Source organism: Melospiza melodia, chromosome 1, assembly GCF_035770615.1.
Source record: "Melospiza melodia melodia isolate bMelMel2 chromosome 1, bMelMel2.pri, whole genome shotgun sequence".
Lineage (NCBI taxonomy): Eukaryota > Metazoa > Chordata > Aves > Passeriformes > Passerellidae > Melospiza > Melospiza melodia.
The window spans coordinates 7096235-7119022 of NC_086194.1; the positions used below are offsets into that span (position 1 = coordinate 7096235).

The 22788-nt window shown below is 42.1% G+C and overlaps 1 protein-coding gene across 5 annotated transcripts in view; it reads left to right on the forward strand.

Moving 5' to 3' along the window:
• The window catches only part of GALNT11 (polypeptide N-acetylgalactosaminyltransferase 11), a 47265-nt gene that overhangs the window by 11877 nt on the left and 12600 nt on the right, over positions 1–22788 (forward strand). For 4 of the 5 annotated variants that reach the window (XM_063180745.1, XM_063180987.1, XM_063180677.1 and 1 more), the window contains exons 2-8: positions 4411–4743; positions 8443–8566; positions 9910–10076; positions 15127–15252; positions 16548–16797; positions 19059–19176; positions 21016–21168. In XM_063180745.1, coding sequence (XP_063036815.1) covers positions 4449–4743; positions 8443–8566; positions 9910–10076; positions 15127–15252; positions 16548–16797; positions 19059–19176; positions 21016–21168 — 1233 coding nt within the window. In that variant the 5' untranslated portion in view covers positions 4411–4448. Of the gene's footprint in view, positions 1–2412; positions 2689–4410; positions 4744–8442; positions 8567–9909; positions 10077–15126; positions 15253–16547; positions 16798–19058; positions 19177–21015; positions 21169–22788 lie in introns of those variants that run through there. The other variant, XM_063180820.1, reaches the window with a different exon arrangement.

Here is a 22788-nt window from a genome sequence, read left to right on the forward strand (position 1 = left end):
TATCTTGCCAAGGGAAAGGAAATGCCTTCTGTTTATTCTGGATGTTCTTTACTACTTGAGTTTTTGGAAAGAAGAATTGTTTGAGGTGATTTTTTTACTTTTGGCAGCTGTACTGCTTTTCAGAAGTGAAGGGGAGATGCATGATAGACCCTCAAGTCTAATCTCTTTCCAGGAAAATTTGTGAGGAACTGTGCTGTGAAACAATTCTTCTTGCTATGTTTAAATAATGGATTATTCTTTTGTGGCATTTAGTATTTTTGCTTGAACTTGAAGAAATAAATAGAAAGGAGTTTTAACTGTACTGTCCAAATAGCAATTTATTGGTGACTGGACTCATTGTTGCAGTATTGCATAAGTGAAAATTATACTTATGAGCCTGTTGGTTATCTGAATTCTGCAGTTCTGCTTTTTTTAAAATTTCAGTTGTTTCTATCTAACTGTTCAAACCTGCCAGCTGTGCTTGCATTAGCAGAGCTTTAAGCTATTGAGTTAAAGATACATATAATCTGATTTTTCATGCAACATATATCAGGGCTGAGAAAGATCCTAATACTTTGGATTTGAAAGGCATGTCCTTTGCATCTCCTGTACTCAGGAACAGATTGTCTCTGTTTAAGGGGAACAAAAAAATGAGGAAGAAATAAAGAAGGGTTTGGCTTTGCTTAAGTTTCAAAATCCTCCTTGGAGAAACCAACTGGGAGAGGATGGATGTTTTAGACACTCATCAAGGTATTATGACCATCCATAGGCTGAGGCAGTTGCTGGGTAAATTGGCAAAATGTATTTCCTAGAAGAAGGAATCTCTTTCCTTCACAGCACTGGAGAGGAAAGGAACCTGGACAGAGTAAGGCTTTTATTCACTGTGTCTGCATGGAAGGAGTTCCTGGATAGGGAGATGGCTGACGTAAGAATCAAGGGTTGGGTGTCAGGCTCTGTGAACTCAGTGTTTCCTCCTGTGTCCTTGTGCCCAGCTGCCATCTCCTCTCCTTCTCCCTCTGCACTTTTCAAAGTGATTATTTCTTGTTGCACACTGAAATGAGTGGAGGGATTCTTATTTGTATGTTCTTGTATGTTGAGGAGGGACAGAGATACATTTGTGTGGTTGTGCTTAGTGTGCATGGAAGTGTAGGGCTGCAAAGGTTCTCTTGGTTCCTCAGGGCAGGTCCCAAGCAGGACTGACATGGCTGAAGACTTGGAAACCTCCTCTGGCCTAAAGCACATCTGTAAGAAGGCAATCAACTTAAAACTGTCTAAAACTGGAGTGTGCAGCTCTGACACAGATCATGACTCTGCTTAAATGGTGGAAGTGGTTGAAATCCAAAGGATTTGTGTAAATACATATGTGTTGGTGAATAAAGTAAACCAATAAGCCTCAATGTGCTTTTCATACACAGGATTAACTTTTTTTTTTCTGTTCTGCCCTCAGAATGGTCTGCATAGTGAGTCTGTATTTTCCTGCCAAATAAATTACCAAATGTCTTGGTTGAATAGCAAGGTACTGAACAGGCACAGGCTGAGCATTGTGGAGATTCTATCATTTGATTTAAATGCAGTATTTCAACATCTTTATCATTTTACAGAATCCCAGAATAATGAAGGAGAGGAAAAGAAGGTGGAGCAGATCTAGCAAAGATCAGGTGGAAAAAATACTTGGTTTATTTAGCTTTGGTTTGCATTGGTTGCTTTTGTAGCAGTAGCCAAGCATGAGTTTTAGCCTGGCTAGAGATGGAAGGAATGTACAGCAGTGTCCTCACTCTGGTGATCAGCAATTTATCCCCTCCTCTTTAATCTGAGTGCGCCTGATGGCAGTCACAGCACACTTTAACCTTGTCATGGCTGGAAGTGCCACAGCAGCAGGTGTAGCTCTGAGCTGTGAAAGAGGTGCAAGGAACTATGCAAATATTTAATCCATGAGGAATTCTGCTCTGTGTGCCTGTCTTCTGTTACCAGAGATAGAATAGATTGTTTTTTCTGTGCAAGCTGCAGTGTAGATCTATCCTTAAACAACTCTGAAATGAGAGGGTTCCTTTGTTACAGTAATTTTTATCTTGCTAGGACAGTTCTGTTCCCAAGTGTCAGTGCATGTTAGGATTGTCCATCTGTGTTACCATAGTGAATGGAAAAACACCTCCAGCACTTTTTGAGGAGCACTATGTTGGGCTTGGACAAATCTTCCTGCAGATGACCTTCTGGTGGCCATGCAAAAAGAACCTGGCAAGGACCCAGATCCTCTTTTATGGAGTAGCATTAATTGTCTGCAGAGTGCTGAGCAGGAAGAATTCTTGTAATGAGAGGATACAAGTGTTTGTCTGCTCTTGCTCCTCTGCAGCCTCACATGCTTGTTCTGAGCCAAGGTTCACCCTGGAGGGGTTGGGTTAGCACAGGGCATGAGGCACTGGGGATTGGTCATCTGTACTTCTCTAACTGGGAAACATGTTCTGCTAGCAAAAATGAGGATTTTCTTCTATCATTTCTGCCCCAGAGAGTTTGATGCCTGCCTAATTTAATGGCCTTGCAGTGAGATTTCTGTGTGACAGTGGAACAGGCTCTCTCTCCAACACAGAGTGCAGTTCATCTGTATGCACAGGCTCAGCCTGGGATTTAAACCCTCTCTAAGACCTTTTTAAGCTCCTTGGGCTCAGCTGCTCTGTGGATTGTTGCCTTGCAGAAGTGAGGGAGTTTGACATGGTAAGAACAATGGGTAAATAATTTTTGAGGAGGTTGGGTTTTGGTTTTTTTACTTTGCTCTGTGGATATTTTATTCTTGGGAGATGATGTCCTGCTGCTGTCTGGAAAATGTAAGCCTGAATTTTGCCATATATTCTTTTTGGATGCAAATCACTAAGGACTCAGAATTGCATTGCCAAAGTAAATGGTGTCTTTATAATGTTCTTTGGGATCATTAACAGCTTCTGGGTTACAGCAGGGTCTGCCCTTGATGAACTAAATCTTGCTTGGAAGGTTCAGTGTGTGCTTGTTTCATATCTTTGTTTTATAGTTTCCCATATTGAGAAGGAATAATTTGTTTGTACTCATAAATGTTCTGGTTTGTTCTTTGCCAGATTGACCTGAAAACTTCTGGTAGTTTCTGACTTTTTGAGTAGTTTGAAAAATGCATCAGCATAAATGACTGACTCCTATCCCAATATTTGTTTTTTTAAAGTGAAAGTTTTGCTAATTAAAAGGTGATTAAATTATTTCCTGACTTTTTGTTACTGTGCAAAGACTTTGTTTTGGTTAGGTAGTGATGAAAGAATTCAAGTTCTTTGAGTCAACATTTTCCCCCAAAGTTTGAGGAACTGATCTGTATGGTTTTTAAGGCATGTGGGGTTTGTTTTTTTTTTTTTTTTTTTTTGTTAGTGTGGGGGATTTTTGTGTGTTGTTTGGAGGTTTTGTTTTGGTTGGTTTCTTTTGCAGGGTGGGGGAAGGATGCTGAACAGTTTTTAGATTTGGGGAACTCCAGAAAGTTTACCCAGTTATCCTTGCCTATAAGTAAAATACTTTCACCAGCTTCATTTGCTTCACTTCACAGTTTTGCTTATGCAGTATAGCTTTGGGGAAAATTATCTTATGGATGTCTGAAGTAAAAATGCAGTCTGGGTTGCTTCCTTCTGGCTCTAGATGGGCTGGAATATGAAAGCTTTTCTGGAGTCTGCAGAGCCCTGGGGGATCACAGTAAATCACCTTAGAGCTTTTCCTTCTTTTCCTGTCTTATCTGTCTTCTTTCTGTGGAGAAGATTATCTGTAAATGTGACTGTCATGGTGCTGTGTGTTGTTCAGTTGCATCCCATGTTTTCTGGAACTCCTGGGACATTCATGAGGGCTGTTCTTAAATTTGGGGCAAGAAGAACTGAACCATGTAGCTTTTTTGAATCTGTGGTCTCTCATTCTATGCTTTAGGATTGGATCTGAGCTATGAAAATGGATACCTGTGGACCTGCTCTTGGGCAACTGCTCAGAGTGGCCCTGCTTGAGCAAGGGGCTTGGAAAAAGTGACCTCCAGATGTCCTTTCCAGCCAAAACAATTCCATGAAGAATCAATTCCCTGTGTATATTTAGTTATATGTTTATTTCAAGGCAGGCATACTAGAAATATACTGTTATGGAACAGAGAGTTATATAACTATTCTGAAGGAAATTAATAATTTTAAACTTTAATTGTGGTGTGTCACTGGGCTCTTAGTGATTGTTTGCTCCATATTTTAAAGCAGTGGTATCTACATTAAATGTGAAAACTGGGCATGTTTACTTTATGAATGGAGAGTTAAAAGGGATTTACTTCTTTTAAGGTCTGTGCCTGAAGTTTAAGCTCTAAAAATCATTTAATGGAGGAGTAACCTATTGAATATATTTTGCAATGCATAAGGTAACAGGCAGCACTCTCAAAATGTGTGTTTTCACTGTTTGCAGGTAATTGAGAATGGGCCCTCAAGGATGCTGAGTCTACAATGGGAAGTGTCACACTTCGCTATTTCTGCTATGGGTGCCTCTTCACATCCGTGACCTGGACACTTCTGCTCTTTGTTTATTTCAACTTCAGTGAAGAGAACCAATCCTTCAAGAATGTGCCCATCAAGGGGCTGGAACCTCAGAGGCCATTCCCAAAAAAATTCTACCCTCGTTTTACACGGGGGCCAGTTCATGTACCTGAATTGCAGCAGAAAGAGAATAAGATAGGGAACTCTTTGGGAAATCATATCCAGGATCCAGTTAAGGGGGAGATAGAATTCTCTCCTGAAATGGGTAAGTGTTTTTTAGTGTTGGTGACAAACTTAGTAAAACAACAGGAGAAATGAGATTTTTTATTTTTTTACAGAACACTATCTCAGGGGAAAGTGTATAATGAAGAAATTTTGTTTGTTAAAATGCAGGTGGTGCTCGTGGCTCTCTTCATTAGGAATTACTTGAAATTTATTCCGCAGTGCTTAACGCAAAATACACTCTAACATTTACATCTATGCTGTGTAAGTTCTGATGAAGGCTGGGCTACAGCAGGGTCTGCCCTTGATGAACTAAATCTTGCTTTTGGAAGGTTCAGTGTGTGCTTGTTTCACATCTTACTCCTGTTTTAATTGGGCTCAAATACATAAGCCTTAGTTAGCTACAGAGAAACTGTACTTACATGCAGTAATTAAAAATAGCTTGGTATCAATGAGCAATGAAGAGGACCTGTTGATTTGGAGAATGTGCTTGGAGTATAACTTAATCTACAAGAAATGCATGTGGGACAAACTCCCAATGCAAGACTGAGATGACAGTGGTTAGAGCCAAGTCCTGCTTGCTTTGTACCAGCAAAGGTCTGTATGTTACACTGGAGCATGTTTCAGCAATGAGGTGGTTTTGTTTTGTGCTCCAAAATGAAATGCTTTGTGCATTCTGGTGCTTACAGCATATTCACTGCTGGGTTAAATGTGCAAACAGGCACATTGTGTGTTGGCTGAAATCTTGGTTTGAGTCTGCAGGCAGAAATGTTGTGGCAAAGTGTTGGGGTATTGGCTTCTGCTGCTGCTTTGGGAAATAGAACACAGAAATGAACCTTCATAGCCAGGGTTTAATGCTCAGATCTCAGTGAAGTCCCCTGTCATGACTGTGGAAAAATGGTCAATCACAAGCTTTGTGGGTTTATAGAACTTTACCAAACTTCACTTTCTGAGTTGGGCATTAGAGTGAATGTCAGAAAAATGGCAGTTCATGTTGCCCTGTGGCATCACAAGTGTTTTTCAGTTCACTGCAAAAAGCCTGAGTGCCAAGTGAGGTGAAGGCCAGTCCAGAGGTGGCCATTTCTTTCCAACTATTCAGTCTGGGCCAGGAAAGAAATGGAGCTTTTTAACTGAGAAGTCCTTTGATCTCCAAACCAAGTGACTGCTTTGGTTGGTGAAAGCCAAGGGGAATGAATTACAGTGCCAGGATAAATTCTACAGGAATCATCAGGAGACAGCTCTTAAGACGAGGTGTTGTAGGAAAGGGTTTCCTGAAGTCTGTCTAGAATAGGACAGTGATAAACACAAAAGCAAAAAATAAAGTGAAATGTGGTGTATGATAGTCAAAATCAAACTGTCATCTGGTAGGTCAGTTTGTCTTTTCTTTTTTCATTAATCTGTGAGAGCCACATAACACTGCTGAAGTAAACCCTAAAATGAGGTTTTGATTGCAAGCCTCTTGTTTCCCAAGGGCTTCTCTCTGCTGTTTGAACTGAAATCATTCAGGTCTTTTGCATGCATTGGATACTGTTCTTCATGAGAAGGTTTTAAAACTATTAGCACTCCTTGAATATATTCATAAGATCAGAAAAATGTAGTTAATGGTTGGCTATGGATGGATTGTAGAATGAAACATTTGGGATGTGTTTTAAATTCATGCTTGGCGTGAACAAAATATTTTAAGGTGACCACATTTTAAGGTGCCACTGATTGTGCCAGAATAATGGAGCTGGGTGCCTGAACTGACCAGATGGAGACATTTCATGGATGGATGGATGGATGGATTTCTTGGAGTGGATGTGGTTCATTAGGAGACTGAGTGACCCCTTCAGGCTGCTGGGGCTGGGGGAGTGACACTGCCACTGTAAACAGAGCTCAGTGCAGCTCATGCACAGAGGGAGCACTCAGCCCTGAGCAGCACAGGCCACTGTGTGGGTGTGTCCCCTTTATCTCACAGATATCACTGCCCAGCACTTCCCACCTTGTCCTGCTCAAATGTCAGGGCATTTACTCTTGAGCTGTTGGACAGTGCAGCTGCATTGCCATTGCTGAACTCGAGACCAGAAGCCACAGGGTGGTAAATGTAAATGTGGGAATGTGGATGGAATTCCCTCCTGAAGGTCACCTGGTACCTGTGGGTGGACTTTGTCCTTGAGTCACAGCTGTGCTCCAAAGGCCCAGATGGATTATTGTTTTGAAGCTTTTTTTTTCCATTTCAAACTTTTAAAATTACTTCTCTTTTGTGTTTAACTCAATTCATTTTCTCCAGGCTTGAGCTCAGCTGGCTTTTGCATAGCTGGTGAAAACTGGAGAACATGAAGTGTGGAGCCAGGCTGAGAGCATTGAGTTTATTCTGCCTCAGAGAGAAGGCTGAGGGGTGAGATTTTCTTGCTGTCAGCAGCAGCTGAACAAGAGGCTGCAGGGAGGATGGAGGCAGACTCCTTCCAGAGTGCATGGGATCCAAACAAGAAATTGGAGTGAGGGCATTTCAGTTATTTTCAGTGTGATGGTGTCAAATGCTCAAACAGGGAAATAAGAGGTGGTAGAATCTCCATCTTTGGAGATACTGAAGGCTTTCAAAACTTAACTGCACTGGTTCAGAGCAACCTCATTTAGCTGGACCTGCTTTTGGGAAGGAGATAGACCAGGTGTCCCTTTCAATCTGAATTAGTCTGAGAATGTATGAAACATATTTTCCTGGAAGTATCATGTGAATGAGGAACCCTCTTGTTAATTATTCTCTGCAGATTTTGAATGATATGGAGATGATGGGCAGGGTGAAAGGAGATAACGAACATGATCCTTGCTCACTTCTTGTACTGAAATTTCAGTAAAATTGCTTGTGTAGTTTGATAATAACTGAAGAGGTGACAGGCATCTCATTCTGTGCAGCCAGCTGAACAGAGACAATAAAAAAGAATCACTCTGCTACCTGAATTGTTGCAGAAGTGGCTGGAGGCACAGCTGGTGGCAGACACCAGCTGTCTGTCCCTCGTGGAGCTGTGTGAAGTGCCACAATGTTTTGGTTCTGTTCACACTGGTGAATGGCTCAGTGAGAGAAGCCCATGGCGCTGAGTCCAGGCAGGCAGGATGGCATTGAAAGTTTCATCTTGGCTTATAGCAGTGTCCCTATACCAACAGTTACTTCTGCCATGCTTAGTAACAGTTTCCAGTTCTGCTAAAATAATCAATAAACAGCAGCTCTGCTGGTGTTTTACTTGCTCTCAAAGTCCCAGGTGAGATAAACAAAAGTTTACAGTTCTTGTGTAACTGTTTTTATTACCATGACTTCAGAACTGCATGAAATGGGAGCTGCTATTGTGAGGATTTTTCTACCATTTTAAACGTATTTCCTCACTCAAAAATCCCATTTCATACCTGTCACCTGTAGGGATAGATGCTAATTCATTGCATGCCAAAGTCTGCCCTCTGTTGCTTGTTTGATGTTGGTTTTAGGTGGTGCTAAGAATTAGAGGCCATGAGTGAAGGGAGGCAATAAACACAATGGAGCCAGCAGTCTTTGGAGAAGGATTTAATTTTATTACAGCTGCAAGGGCTCATAAGTGCTGCCTGTTTGTGGCAGGGAGCAGAAATAGTTGCACAAACACACTTTGCAAAACCAGAGGGATTTTTAAGAGCATAATGGGTTTTAGAAGAGGTTAAAGCATATGTTTCAATCCTTGATTTCTTTCAAATGATGTTTTTGAGCCCTTTAGCTGATCTTGGCATGTTTCTTTTGCAGGAATGATTTTTAATGAAGAAGATCAGGAAGTGAGAGACTTGGGCTATCAGAAGCATGCTTTTAATATGCTTATCAGCAATCGACTGGGATACCACAGGGAGGTGCCTGATACAAGAGATCCAAAGTAGGTGCTGATTTTTGGAGAGAACATGGTGTAGTTTCATATGCTCAATGACTTGTTGCACCTTGTGCAGTATTTAATATTTTTGGTATTTTGGTATTTCTGTCATACACTGTTCCATCCCCACGTTGAAGGTGATTTTCCAGCTATTTACCAGGAGTGCTTGATGTTAGGATTTCTATTCTTGGGTCTTTTTTGTCTTTTTTGACTGAATATTATTTCTGGAGATGTAATTTTTTTTTTGATCAGCTGCTGAAGGTATATGATAGGTTGTGCACTGCTCTGAATATTTTCCATTAAAGAATAGATATTTTTCTATATTCTACCTGGTGCATATAGGGGGGGAACAACTCACCTCTGTAACAACAATGAAAACTCCAAACACTGAAAAATAAATAAAATTTATGCATAAATTTTCTAGTGGTTTCTCTGGTATGGGTGAATGTAATGAAATGTACTTGCTGATTGTTTTTTCCCAGAATTGAGCTCATTCTAAGTAAATGAAAGCTTTTCTTCTATACTTCTGGGTTTTCATTTATAATTTCTTGTTTTTATTGGATCCCCCTATGCCTGGCACCTTCATATGGCATTAATCTGTGATAGTTGGCCTTATTAGAAGTAGGGACGAGCTTTGAAAAGGAGAAGAAAGAATGATCTTTTTTTTGGAGTGGGATTCATCTTGCAGATTAAGATGCTTAGATAACTGCTTGTTAGTCAGTTGTCTCTGCTTTTATTAAAATTAGCAGAGATCCAGTCAGTGGAGTTAATGAAGCATGCAGAGCTCTTCAGCTGACAAAACACACTTGACAGCCTTAGGGTGAGCTGAACACTATTTAGACTGCACTGACAGCAGTGACTAGACTTAAGTGTCTTAATCTGCCCTCTGAATCCCAGTGCTGGTTGTGTAAATAGGTATTTAGCCCCAGTGGAGGTTTTCTGGGCTATCCAGCTGTCTCCAGCAGCTGGCCAATAAAGCTGTGGTATTTTTGTGGGCCTCATGTCATATTTGAACTGTCTGAGCTACCTGAGGGTAGTAGACTGAAACAAGCCTTCACTATCTTCTGTTCTCTGTCTTGAGGATCTCTGATTCTTATTCCCACCCCAGTGCATGGCATCCTCTGTTTCCTAACCAGCAGCAGAGTTAACTGTGAGTCTGTGTTATGTGGAAAATGATTTACTCTGCTGAGCCCTCCCGTAGCTGTTACACGTCTGGGCTCATTATGTTCCCGTTAGAGGTTCCTCCTACACATTTAATGTTTGCTTGTTGTTTAGGAAGTTTCAGCAGTGACCCAGCCCTGTGGAATCCCCTCTGTAAACAGTGCCAAAGACTCTGTTGCTGTTTGCAGGTGCAGAGAGAAGTCCTACCCTGCTGATCTGCCCTCTGCCAGCGTTGTGATTTGTTTCTACAACGAGGCGCTCTCGGCCCTGCTGCGCACGGTGCACAGCGTCCTGGACCGCACCCCCGCCCACCTCCTGCACGAAATCATCCTGGTGGATGACAACAGTGAGCTGGGTGAGAGACTCCTTGGGAGTGTTACCCTCCTGGGCCTTCCTGTGCTTCACTGACTGCTCAAAAGAAATTGTGGAAGTCATGATGCAAAACCAGTTTGTACTGCAGCCCATCCACCTCTGAGTGCCAGCCAGTAGAGATGTGTGGTGTTCTGAGATGCCCAAGGGTGACATCCTCTTTGCCACTGGTGCCATTTTACTAATTAGCTTTGTATCATCCAGGCTTTAACATTCCTAATCAGGTTTTGAAGTAATGATCATGGAATCAGAGAATGTTAGGGGGCTGGAAGGGACCTTAAAGATCATCTAGTCCCAGCTCCTGGTGTCATGGGCAGGGACACTTCCCACTAGACCAGGTTACTCAAGGCCCTATTCAACGTGGCCTTGAATGCTTCCAGGGATGGGGCATCCACAGCTTGCTTGGCCAACCTGTTTCAGTGTCTTACAAACCTCACAGTAAAGAATTTCTTCTTAATGTCTAAACTTACTTTTCCCTCTTTCAATTTGTACTCATTAATCCTTATCCTGTCACTACAGTTCCTGGTGAGTCCCTCTCCAGCTTCTCTGTAGGGTTCCTTCAGATACAGGAAGGTTACAATGAGGACTCCACAGAACCTTCTGTTCTCCAGGCTGAACAGCCCCAGTTTTCCCCTGCCTTCACAGGGGAAGTGCTCCTCTCTTATCTCACCTCTTGCACACGCTGATGAGTGGGGGTCATGGAGCAGCTGTTTATAGTTTGGGTTTTCTTAGCAGTTCTTTGCTTGGGCTGCTCAGGTGCTCAGAGCAGGTGACAGAGAGGCCACTCCTCGCTGTGAGGGCTTCTGAAAGGAGCTGGAGCTGATCCTGGCTGCAGCCTTGCTGTGGCACGATGGAAACAGCGCCGTGTTTTCTCCTTGTTTAGCATTCCGGACCTGCTGCAGCGCCCTGGGGCTCAGCGTGGCTCTCCGACAGCCTCTTGTGGCCGCTCCGGGGGCGGCTGTCCCGGCTCTGTGTGAGCGGCTGTCCCGGCTCCGGGAGCGGCTGTCCCGGCTCCGGGGGCGGCTGTCCCGGCTCCGGGAGCGGCTGTCCCGGCTCTGTGAGCGGCTGTCCCGGCTCTGTGTGAGCGGCTGTCCCGGCTCTGTGTGAGCGGCTGTCCCGGCTCCGGGAGCGGCTGTCCCGGCTCTGGGGGCGGCTGTCCCGGCTCCGGGAGCGGCTGTCCCGGCTCTGTGAGCGGCTGTCCCGGCTCCGGGAGCGGCTGTCCCGGCTCCGGGGGCGGCAGTCCCGGCTCTGTGAGCGGCTGTCCCGGCTCTGTGAGCGGCTGTCCCGGCTCGGGGTGCGGCTGTCCCGGGTCTGGGGGCGGCTGTCCCGGCTCTGTGAGCGGCTGTCCCGGCTCGGGGTGCGGCTGTCCCGGGTCTGGGGGCGGCTGTCCCGGGTCTGTGAGCGGCTGTCCCGGCTCGGGGTGCGGCTGTCCCGGCTCTGTGTGAGCGGCTGTCCCGGCTCTGTGTGAGCGGCTGTCCCGGCTCTGTGAGCGGCTGTCCCGGCTCCGGGCGCGGCTGTCCCGGCTCTGTGAGCGGCTGTCCCGGCTCTGTGTGAGCGGCTGTCCCGGCTCCGGGCGCGGCTGTCCCGGCTCTGTGAGCGGCTGTCCCGGCTCTGTGTGAGCGGCTGTCCCGGCTCGGGGTGCGGCTGTCCCGGCTCTGTGAGCGGCTGTCCCGGCTCTGTGAGCGGCTGTCCCGGCTCTGTGTGAGCGGCTGTCCCGGCTCCGGGGGCGGCTGTCCCGGCTCTGTGAGCGGCTGTCCCGGCTCCGGGTGCAGCCTCTGCTCCTGCCCGCATGGAGGGGCCCTGCAGGGGTACACCCTGCAGAGTTGCTGTGCTCCTGTTGGAGGATTGCTGTTTTTTCTCTCGATTGACAGACAAGGCAAAGACAGACATGCAATTCAAGCATGGCCCTCAAAAAGCCTTTCATTTTGGCTCTTCAAAAGCCAAATGCCTGTTGAGGAATGTGCTAGCATAGCAGTTCTTGCCAGCATGACTGTGCAGGTTCCCTGCTCACCTCTGTTCAAGTCCACAACTTCTTGTATTTCAAAGATTTTTTTAGTTTGTATTTTTATTTAATATATATAATTGTAGCTCCCTTGGTCTCATTGTTTGTTTTCTGGTTTAAGGTCTCACTTGCAAAGAGACTGATTAGATATGTCTGGTGTAGAATGGCATGCTCTTGTTATGCTGGAAGTGGATTTCTCTGAGGTCAGATCAAATGTTGAGATACAAGAGAGAACAAAGATCAAACGCTGTTCTTTGCTGATAAGAATGTGTAATAATTAAAAGCTTGTTTTGTTTTGTGTTTTGGGAGCATATGCCTTGCTATAAAGTGTCTTGTGCAATTTGTTGAGTATTCAGAGCTTGCCTTATTTCAAAACTCAACCTTCTGAATGTAAGGATGCATTTGATTAGTGCCTGTGTTGAGGCAGCAATACCATCACTCTTCTGGTCTGTTGTTAAATTGAAGCAATTAGTGAATTTGAACCAAATTAGGTTCAAAACATTCAGGTAGCTATTTTTGCCTTTCTGACTTCACATGAACTTATTCTGAAGCCAAAGGCAGGAGGAGGTATTGTTTACACAGAATTACTGCTCTTGATGCTTAATTTTAATGGATGGATTCTTGCAGCAGAAGAAAGGTGGGGCTGGGGATGGTTTGGGAACTGAGGAAATGGATAAAATCTTTGGCTGTGCTATGGATGTCATAAGCTCAGGCAGATTACTTGATCTTTATGCCCCTTTGTTTTGTTTTTAAATTGAAGATTAATTTTCCTTCCATTGCCTGCTTTCTGAAGTGGTGTTTTAGATGAAATTTTCTCAAGTTCTTCACCTACAAATATGAGAGCTGTGCTACACATCAGTGCTGTTGTGCAAACCTTGGGCCTTTACACCTAGTTGTGCCTCAAAAAGCTTCTTAAACTCAATCATTAACAGTTTTACTAGCCAAGCAGGCATTGCCATGGCTCACTGAACCCATTGTTGTATTTTTTCTTCATTCCATGAAAGGCAGGATTTCTTTTTCTGGTATAACCTCTTTCTCCCTGATTTAGCCTTAACCTGTTATGGAAAAGCCTGAGGATGTTTTGAAGGCTGTTACTGGAGACATTCTTCTGTGTAGAAGGAGAGATTGGGGAACAGAGAAGGAGCCAATTGTCTGCAGCTCAGTACTTTAGAGTAGTTTAAAATAATTACACTCCAAGCTCCCATCCTAGGGCCTATTTTGCCTTTGTTGCATAGATATGGAAGAAAGTAATGCCTTTTTGAAGACTGGCTAAAAGGGAGCAATTCTCTCTTTGGAGGAAAATTTCTCAGGCTGGATTGAAGCAATTTTTTGGGTTGTATCAGAAGTATCAGTGTTCCCAGTGGATGTGAAGGTGACACACAAAAACCCATTAACAGCAAAAATCCCAAAATGTGTCTGAGACAAACCTGCCTGTTAAGAATGATCTGTGATATGGGCACAGTTGCCAGCAGAATGCCATTTTTTGTGGGTCAAAACTCTACTGGCCCTTCCATTCTGCTGCTCAAGCCAATGTTGTGGACCTGGTTTAGCTCCTGGTGTGGATGTGACATCTTTTCCTTTTCTTTTTCTTTTTCCTATTATTTTCAAGAGTTTGCAGATGTGAAACTCCTTCCTTGTTTATTTGCTTCATCTGCTGTAAGAGTTGAATTTGATAACTGAGCTTTGTGCTGGCCCATTGTTTCTGAAGGTGTACGCTGTTCTTCTCTTGCTATAATGAATCAGGTGAAGAATGATTCAAACATTATTTAATTTAAGGTATGCAAATCTGCCCTGCTTATTTGTGTATCTCATTTGGAGATACTTCAGAGATTATTTAATCAAATTTCTAGGAGATTTTCTCTGAAAACATCTTCTGTATTGTCTGTGGCATATGATGTCATTACTCCAGACCAGGGGAGAGAATTCCTGTGACCCAAATGAATTCTGTCTGTGTCTCCCCAGAGAGTTTCCTTTGTCCTAGAGTGTTCTCTAGCATCATACTTTCTGTGTGTTACCTTCTCACTTCTGATCCACCACATTTCCTTGCAGTGCAAAGGCTGAGATCTTAACATTTGGAATGGCATCTGGGAATCTCCTGCCTGAAAGTTCTTATTCCTCCTTAAAGTTACAGCTCTGACTTCCACATATATTCCATCGGCATTTAATCTTGTTAACAGCAGCTTTGATGTTTGAGCTGACATTCATCAGAATAATGTTTATTTTGGCATATCCTCTACAAAAGTCTGTCTGCCTCCCTGTACTAAGGTTCTCTATCAAGTCTCAGTTGGGTTTTTGCTTTTCTCTCTCATTTTGTATTCCTCTTTATTTCTCCATAAGCTTATTAACTTATGCTTTTCCATTACTTCAGTCTTTATGTGTCCATCTTCTCTTCAGTAGTTCTGCTTTAATGTTAGAAACCCCTGACCTTGGGTGAAAGAACTATTGTTACTCTTAAAATTGCCATTGATGTTAGCTAAGGTACAGTGGTACCCATGGACTCCAGTGAACTCTGCACTCCTTCAAAAGCACAGGCTTGCTTTGATCCTTTTGGGTTTTAGAAAAGCAGCCAGCTGTGAGTGAGTTGTACCTGGTATCTGTTGTTCTGTCACTTAAGCAGGCACAGATAATATTAGGTGTCTTCCTGCCTCTTTTGAAAGGTGTCAGCATTTGTTTTCATGTATGGAATGTGGTAATTTAAATCATTTGCCTGCGTGAAATGTTTATTGTTGCATCTGTTGCAAATGCCAGTCACCATGAGAAGAATTTGGAAATGTGTTTCTTTGAACAGCAATTTTTCAATTTTTTTTTTTGAGTCTAGTAGTTCCAGTTTACTTGAGTAATGTACAAAAGGCATTGGAGGGGAAGTATAGGATGTGTGGGTATTGTCCTTATGATACTCTTGGTCTGAAGCTCTGCTGTGCCAGGGTAATGTTTTGATCAAGATTTTGGCCATTTTTGAGTTAAATGTCTTGTAATTTTAAACAGAGGTTTCAGAATTTCTTTCTTGTTGTTGAACTTGTTTTCCTTTTTTCAGCTGACTTGAAAAAAGACTTGAGTGAATATGTTAAAACTCAGCTTCCCAAAACTACAAAATTGGTAAGAAATGAGAAGAGGGAAGGCTTGATCAGAGGAAGGATGATTGGAGCCTCTCATGCCACAGGTACACTTGCTTTTCTCTCATTTCCCTGCATACTTTGATTAGTTGTTTGGGTGACTTCTCTTTTTGTAGTGCAGCTTTTCAGATGTTGCATGTTTGACCTGTGGTTACTTTAGCCTCCTGAGGGGTCTCTGCAGTCATGCCACACTCTAAGCTGTGCAACTTAGCATTATCCCAAATCTTTCTTCCCCTGCACTTTCTCAAATGATAACTGAAATTTGGATCCAAATTTGAGTGGTTTTTAAATCTTAAAACACTTTGAGTGTCTCAGCTGTTGATTCTTTTTTTTTTTTTTCCTGGAGACATTTGCTTTCAATAAAATGAGGTACTTCTTTAGAGTGTGTAAGTGAAATTGTGAAACAAAACCAGTATTGTGCTCTAAAAAAGTACCTCATTTTATTGAAAGTTGTGAACACAAGTTATCATCATCCCAAATCTTCCCCTGCACTGTATCTCAAACAATGACTGCAGTGTTAGTGAGACAATGTGGAGTTTTTCCTATTCTTGCCCTGAAAGAATGTTGTCTCAGGAACATCTCCATGTGGTCAAGATACTGTAGTTGCAGAATGTTTTTTGCATGTTTTATGTGCAATAAATAAATTTGGTCTAAAATGAAATCTGCTCCGTTTTAAGGTACACTAATCTGGTTTTTAATATTCAAATCTAATAACAATGTTTTTCTGTATAAGCTCTTCTGAGTGTTAATTGGGAAAACCAATATTTGGTGATTTATAAACAGACTTTACCAGAATTGCTTTCAGTTAAACTCTGGCATCTGAGAAAGTGTGTTACTCTCTTAAATAATTTTGAGTGGCAGATAAGTCTCTTAATTGGTGTTTGCTCATTAGCATTGTAATGGTATAATCCAGAGAGAAGATTGAAATGAATTTTAGCACAGCTTGGAAAATGCAAGCACAGTTAGTGCAATTTGAAGTAATTTTATTGCTCTTCTGAACTGCAGGAGTTCCATCCTCATGCCCAATCAAATACTGTCTGTGGGGTGACTTGTTATGTTTGTGTGCTCCAAAGTGGTTTTCTTTAGAGCTATTTCCCATCTCTTCCATATTATTCTAGTGTTATATAAATTTTATGTTGTGTCATAAAGATGCTGGTGCCTTTTTAGACCAACTGAGCATGAGGGTGTGTCACAGATCAAACTGTTCTTACTGACTGTGGCAGGTCATGTCTGTGCAAACTGCCAAGTGTTGCATTGTCCAATGCACGTGTGTCTGCACTGAACTGCATCTTTGTGTTCCGTGGCACTGAGGACCATCCTTGGCACTTTGTGCACTCTGCAGGGAAGGTGCTGGTGTTCCTGGACAGTCACTGTGAGGTGAATGAGATGTGGCTGCAGCCTCTGCTGACCCCCATCAGGGAGGACCACAGGACCGTGGTGTGCCCCGTCATCGACATCATCAGCGCCGACACCCTCAGCTACAGCTCCTCGCCCGTCGTGCGCGGGGGCTTCAACTGGGGCCTGCACTTCAAATGGGACCTGGTGCCCCTGGCAGAGCTGGAGGGACCCGAGGGAGCCACTGCTCCAATCAAGTAAGGCTCCTCCTGTGTGGTGACACGCTCTGTGTGACACAGGGGTGACCAGGAGCACCTCCTAAGCGGTGGGGAATGGTCTCTGGCTGTGCAGGTTTAGGAGCAGGTGCCTAACCTGTCAAATATATGACTTGTTTATTTCACTTAGTTTTGATCACTATTCCCTGTTTCACTTCAATTTCTGGCAATTAATCATGAATTAGATATATCTGTTCTATTAGGTCAAGAAAGCACACTTCTAGAAAATGCTTACACAATAGCTGCTTTTGCTGAAGACAAAATTCTGAGGGAGCATATAGCAGTCTGTACCATCCAATAATGTCACTTTTGAGCTGTGCATTGATGTTTGTTTCCAGTGTTGATGTGCTTGGCTTAATGATAATTTTGATACTGCCTTTGTTCTAGGAGTAGCCTGCATATCCCACTAATAAGAACTATGTAATTTCTGTGATGAAATGCTGAAGAATTACTAGAAAATGTGTTTGTGATAATAGGAATTTATTTTTGTCATCTTTTGAGAGTTGTTTTGAAACACAAGTCTCAGTAAAGCTCAACACTGGGACTTGGAAGTTACCTTCCTTATCTTTTAACCACTGATGGCTGTGTGACCTGTACAGAACTGGCAATATCTGGTTCTAGTGGACGTGTAGCTGATGTAAAATGGTGTCAGCAGGCAACTTTTATTAGGAGCAGACATGTAGGGTTCAGACACAAGAACAGAGCTGTCCCAAGTGAATCCCTTCATGAAAAGAACCAGAGCTGCTGCAGCAAATGCAAGGAGCTCACTGTGCTTTTTCCAGGTGCAGGTATCAATCTCAGTACAGAATTCAGGTTTGTCAGGTGGAGGAGCTGCCCCTTTTTTACAAAATAACTCGTTGTGGATAAGATTTTCCAAGTGAACCAGAAATTGGGTGTGTTTTCATTTCTCTCTCTTTCTCTTTTCTTGGACTGTAAATGAGGAGCATTTCTGCTGCCACAAGCAGTTCCAGCACAGGTTCTCTGCTGTCATCTGACAGCTCAGCAGTTGGCTTTCCCATGTCACCCCATCCCAAGATTTTGTCTGAGAAGCCAGGAAAATTATTAAGTTATTTAACAGTTTGACTGGCTTGTTTGGAAAGTGTCACTGTGGCAGTTTCTGAACCTGGAAGGAAGGACAAACTGAAAAAATCTGAGTGGGGAATCAGCACTGAGTGTTAAAATCCTTATTGTGTTAGGAGCTGTTCTCACATTTAATTTGGTCAGTGGCTGAAGGTTAGTGTTGCTGTGTTCAACATTCTGTTGCATTCCTTCCACTCATTTTTATGAAAAGTCCTATGCTGAAAAGACAGAGAACTTTATAGTCAAAGCAAGTGTAATAATCTCAAAAATTACTTTTTCTGAGTATGAAAGTGATTTTTCCTACCCAAAGGTCTCTGCCTGCTTTGAAGAAGGAGTCTAGATTGCTATTTAACTTTGGAAAAGGCTTGCCATCCAGCTGAATGTATTGCATTTTAGAGACTTTCCACAATGAAGTATTTTGGTATCAGAGTGAGAAAATTGAGAGTAACCTTTCAACCCAGTTTTTAAGGTGACAGAAACTGTAGTAGAAATTTATGTGAGAACAAGCAGTGAAATCTTGGCCTAGGCTTGGTTTCATCACAGGGGTTTTTTGCAAGGATGGGAAAAAGCCTTTTTCCAGCCCATGGGATGTTCCAACTATCATATCATGTTTTTATGTAGTGTTTTTACTCTGTTATACTTTTGTAGGTCATCCACATATTCCAGTGTTGGGATACAGTAGGAATTCAATCTAGGGACTGTACAGTGAGGATCATATGCAGATTTTTACAGAATAGAACACATTCTAGTAACATACAGACAAGGTGAAAAACTGGGAAATGCCAGAGGGACCACTAGTATAAATACACAAAGTGTAAATAACTTGCCAGTAAACTGATAATTGAGTCAATAATGAAACAAAGCTGCCTCTGGCACTTGGTGTTCCTCTTTCTCTGTCCTATCCCTTTTCCTCAAGTTTGCCAGGTAAAGAAATATGATTTATAGATATTGGAACAATGGAAGATCACAAATATCACTTACAGATCTGCTTTTGCAAATGCTTTGAGACTAGAACTCATGTCCAAGTGACTGAAGGATTTGAATTGTGTTATGTCAGTTTATCAATTTGGACTTTGGGACCAACAGACTCAGCAAAAATTACTGTGTGGGGTTTTTTTTCTCTGTCAAAAAGAAAATGCACTTCCTTCCATGCACCTTTTCAGGTCACCCACCATGGCTGGAGGGCTGTTTGCCATGGATAGAGAGTATTTCAATGAGCTGGGGCAGTATGACAGTGGCATGGACATCTGGGGAGGAGAAAACCTGGAAATATCCTTTAGGGTAAGCAGAGAATTTACAGCTCTGTGCTTGAATGTTTATGGCTTTTTCTTAGTTTGGTGGTGCAGCTTTTCATAACAGCTGTAAAGAAGCATAGGAAAAGAAGAATTATGCAAGTTTTTAAAATTAGTTTATGAGCAATGTCTAATGAATTTCATAAATTGATTAGAGATGAGTGGCTCACAGTAATATTGCTAAGATGTAGGTATAGTACATCTTAGTGTATTTCCTGGGACAGTTCTGCCTCCTTTCTGAGGGCCTGGAAATGTAAAGGTTTCTGGAACTACATTGAGAATCATGGATAGGAGTCATCTTGGTTGGAAAAGTAATGAGAAAATCATAATCAGAAGATTATGATTTTGTCTGAGAAGCCAGGAAAATTATTAAGTTATTTAACAGTTTGACTGGCTTGCTTAAAGAGTGTCACTGTGGCAGTTCCTGAACTGCCAGTTCCTCCTTTTTGAGGACCTGAAAATGTAAAGTTTTCTGGAACTAAATTAAGAGTCATGGAGAGGGGTCATCTTGGTTGGAAAAGTAATAAGAAAATCATAACCAGAAGATCTGGAAATGGAGCTACACTGGGCTTCCTGTATTTTCTCTCATCTTCCCTGTCACTCTACTGAAAGAAAAACAACTTACTGTGCTTAATGTTGTGCTTATCTCTCTATTTTTGTAAAGGGCATTCATCAACAGGTTTGATAAGAGTCCTGAAAATGATATGCTATCATGACAGATATGAAAAGGGGATTAAAAGTTGAAGTTAGCATAAAAAACCCAAACAAACCTAAAACCAGACACAAAGCTCCCAAAACTTTAGAGAATTTGTCAGTTAGAGAAATCAAGATTAGGGTTCAAAAATAAGAACAGGAATTTCATGCACTTGAGTGACTTTAAAGGAGTGTGTACTGAATAAATAAAATCTTTCAATTTTCAGTATAAATGTAATTATTGGGTATCTGAGTAGAAGTGTGTGGAGTGTGAGGAGATTATTGTTGTTATCTTGTAATACACAGTTTCAATAAAAAGGGCTTTGAAATATTGGAACACATTCAGAGAATGTAGAGCTTCTGGAAGTCCCTGTCTCTCTGGGGGAGGGTTGGAAAGAAGTTGAGTCTTTATCTTGTCTAGAAGGAGTTTTAAATGTGTCTTGATTATGAACTGCTAATGTGGGATGATTTTCTGGGGCTGGAGAACATATTAGTCCAGCAAAGGACCAGTGCTGGTAATTTGCTGGGAGATTAAGTTTAAAAAGCAATTTCAAAAAACAAAATGGAAGTAGAGTGTAAATAAAATATAGATCCCTGGTGCCACAGATAAAGACTCCTAAATGTAGCATCTGAATGGGAACAGTGTTTGAGTTCCTCTATCTTAATACAATCAAACAGCTCTGTCCAATAAGTTGAAAAAGGCTCTCCAAGTTCCCTTGATGATGAAGACTGCTCTTTGTTATCTGTCACATAATTGTGGACAATTTTCATGCAGGTAAATGAATTTAGGTAAATGAATTTAGGTAACCTCATCTGCAGGATGAGTCCTAGCCCATATATCCCAGTCTTTTCTGCTAGGTTGTTAGAGCAAAACAGCAAAATTTTCTGTTTGTCTCTTGAAAGCCATGATGTGTTTTGTAGAAAGTATGGTCAAATGAGAAAAATAATCTTTTGTAACAGGGAGATCTAAAAATCTAATTTGTCAGAAAACATGACATGAAGGCCAACATTGCTGACACCTAATCCTGCATAATGTATAACCCTCCCAAGGTATCCCTTGAAGAAGGGGAGAAGTTAGTGAGCAATCTGAGCAGTGTGTGAGCAATCTGAACATGTTCTGTTTTTTCATGGACAGATCTGGATGTGTGGGGGCAGACTCCTGATCATCCCCTGCTCCAGGGTGGGACACATTTTCCGTAAGAGGCGTCCCTACGGCTCACCTGGGGGACAGGACACCATGGCTCACAACTCACTGAGGCTGGCACATGTGTGGATGGATGAATACAAGGTAAGAGGCAGTTCTGAGGTGATTGAATGGTTATTGACTGGTTTGTTTGTCAAAGAACTGTGTCACAGTGAGATCTGTTACAACTCTGATGGGGTTTTCCTTCTGTAGTCTGAACTCCTGGTGTTAGTTGTGATAGGAATTCCTAAATTCTGTATTCTGGTTTCTCATTTGGCTTTTGAGTCCTTCAGTCTCCTCCTTGTTACTTTACTGCCTGCAGGAGATTGAGTTTTATGCCTTTTTAGTGAAGTAAAAGATGATGGATGAGCTTTTGTAAGCTCTGCATTGTTTTGTGTCCAAATCAGTATTACATGGCAGCCATGTACTGTGCCTTCAGGTAGTTTCCATGTTGGTGAGACAGGGATTTTTTTTGGCTGCTTGTTTTCATTCTGTTTTAATTAGCAATCTGCTTCTTTGTCTTGCCCTGAAAGAGCAATCAGGATTAACTTCTGGATTCAAGGGCAGAATCTTGTCTTCAGATCTTGATAGTGATGCTTTTAAACATAGATCAGGTGTTTGAGTCCCTCATATCTGAGATACTTAATGACATTTTGCCCTTTGAGACCACAGGATTTGCTGTGTGCTCAGTTCCTGTGGTCCCTACAATTTCTATACAAGATGTATTTTATTCATTTTATATTCTTTAGAGGTTTATGTTTCATTCCCCATCCTTTACCTTGATCTTCAATTTGAGGAACCTGTTAGAGGTCATTAATTTTTATCTCCATTCTTCATCTCTGTAATGCTTTGTTGGATCTGATCTATCACCTTCCCTTTTACCAATGTCTGGGCACAGTTGTTTTGTGATTAATGATGGCTTTCTCTCAAGCTTGGACTCGATTCTTATAATTTCCACTTGAACTGATTTATCCAGCAAGCACTTGAGCTGCTGATTCTAGCAGTCTCTTGTCACAGATTTGTACCCAGAACTTTTCCAGCTGTTTCTGGTCTGATTCTCTGATAGCTGCCAGAGAATGCATGGAAGAAAACTTGGAAATATTTTTGTTTTTATAAGAAGAATGCAAATATTTAGTGCCAGTATAATTTACCAAAGCAATCTAACAATGCACAGTACAAAGATAAGACTTTAAGGAGTAAATATCAATATTTAATAAATGAAATGGCATGGAAATGATTCAGCAAAATTTTCATAACTGTCAAAAGCAAAATGCAAAACTCTAAGTTCATGTACACAGTGGTAATGAATAACACATGCAAGGTAGGATACCAACATTTGAACTTCAACCAGGAAAGAGGAAATTGGAACAGCAGAGCTACTTCTTGAAGCAGGCCAGATTGTGATGTCCAGTCTGTCTCCAAACTTCCTCAAAGCTGACCAACACCAAGTACACACTTCCCCTTCTTCTGCTGTTAAAATAGCAGTGATACATCAAGCACATCCAAATGCTCAAAGATCTTGCTGAGGAGAGATATGTAACTTGTCCAGGGATGATGCTGTCTGTTTTCTGAGTATCAGATAGCAGGAAATAATTGAAAACTGTCCGAGCCACATCATGGTGGGTGGATTCCAGATGTCTCCTAGAGATGAAGCCAGAAAAATACCATAGTTCAGTGCCCTGAAAGCAGAATAAATGGTGCCTTGTAAACAAATTAATATGCAAA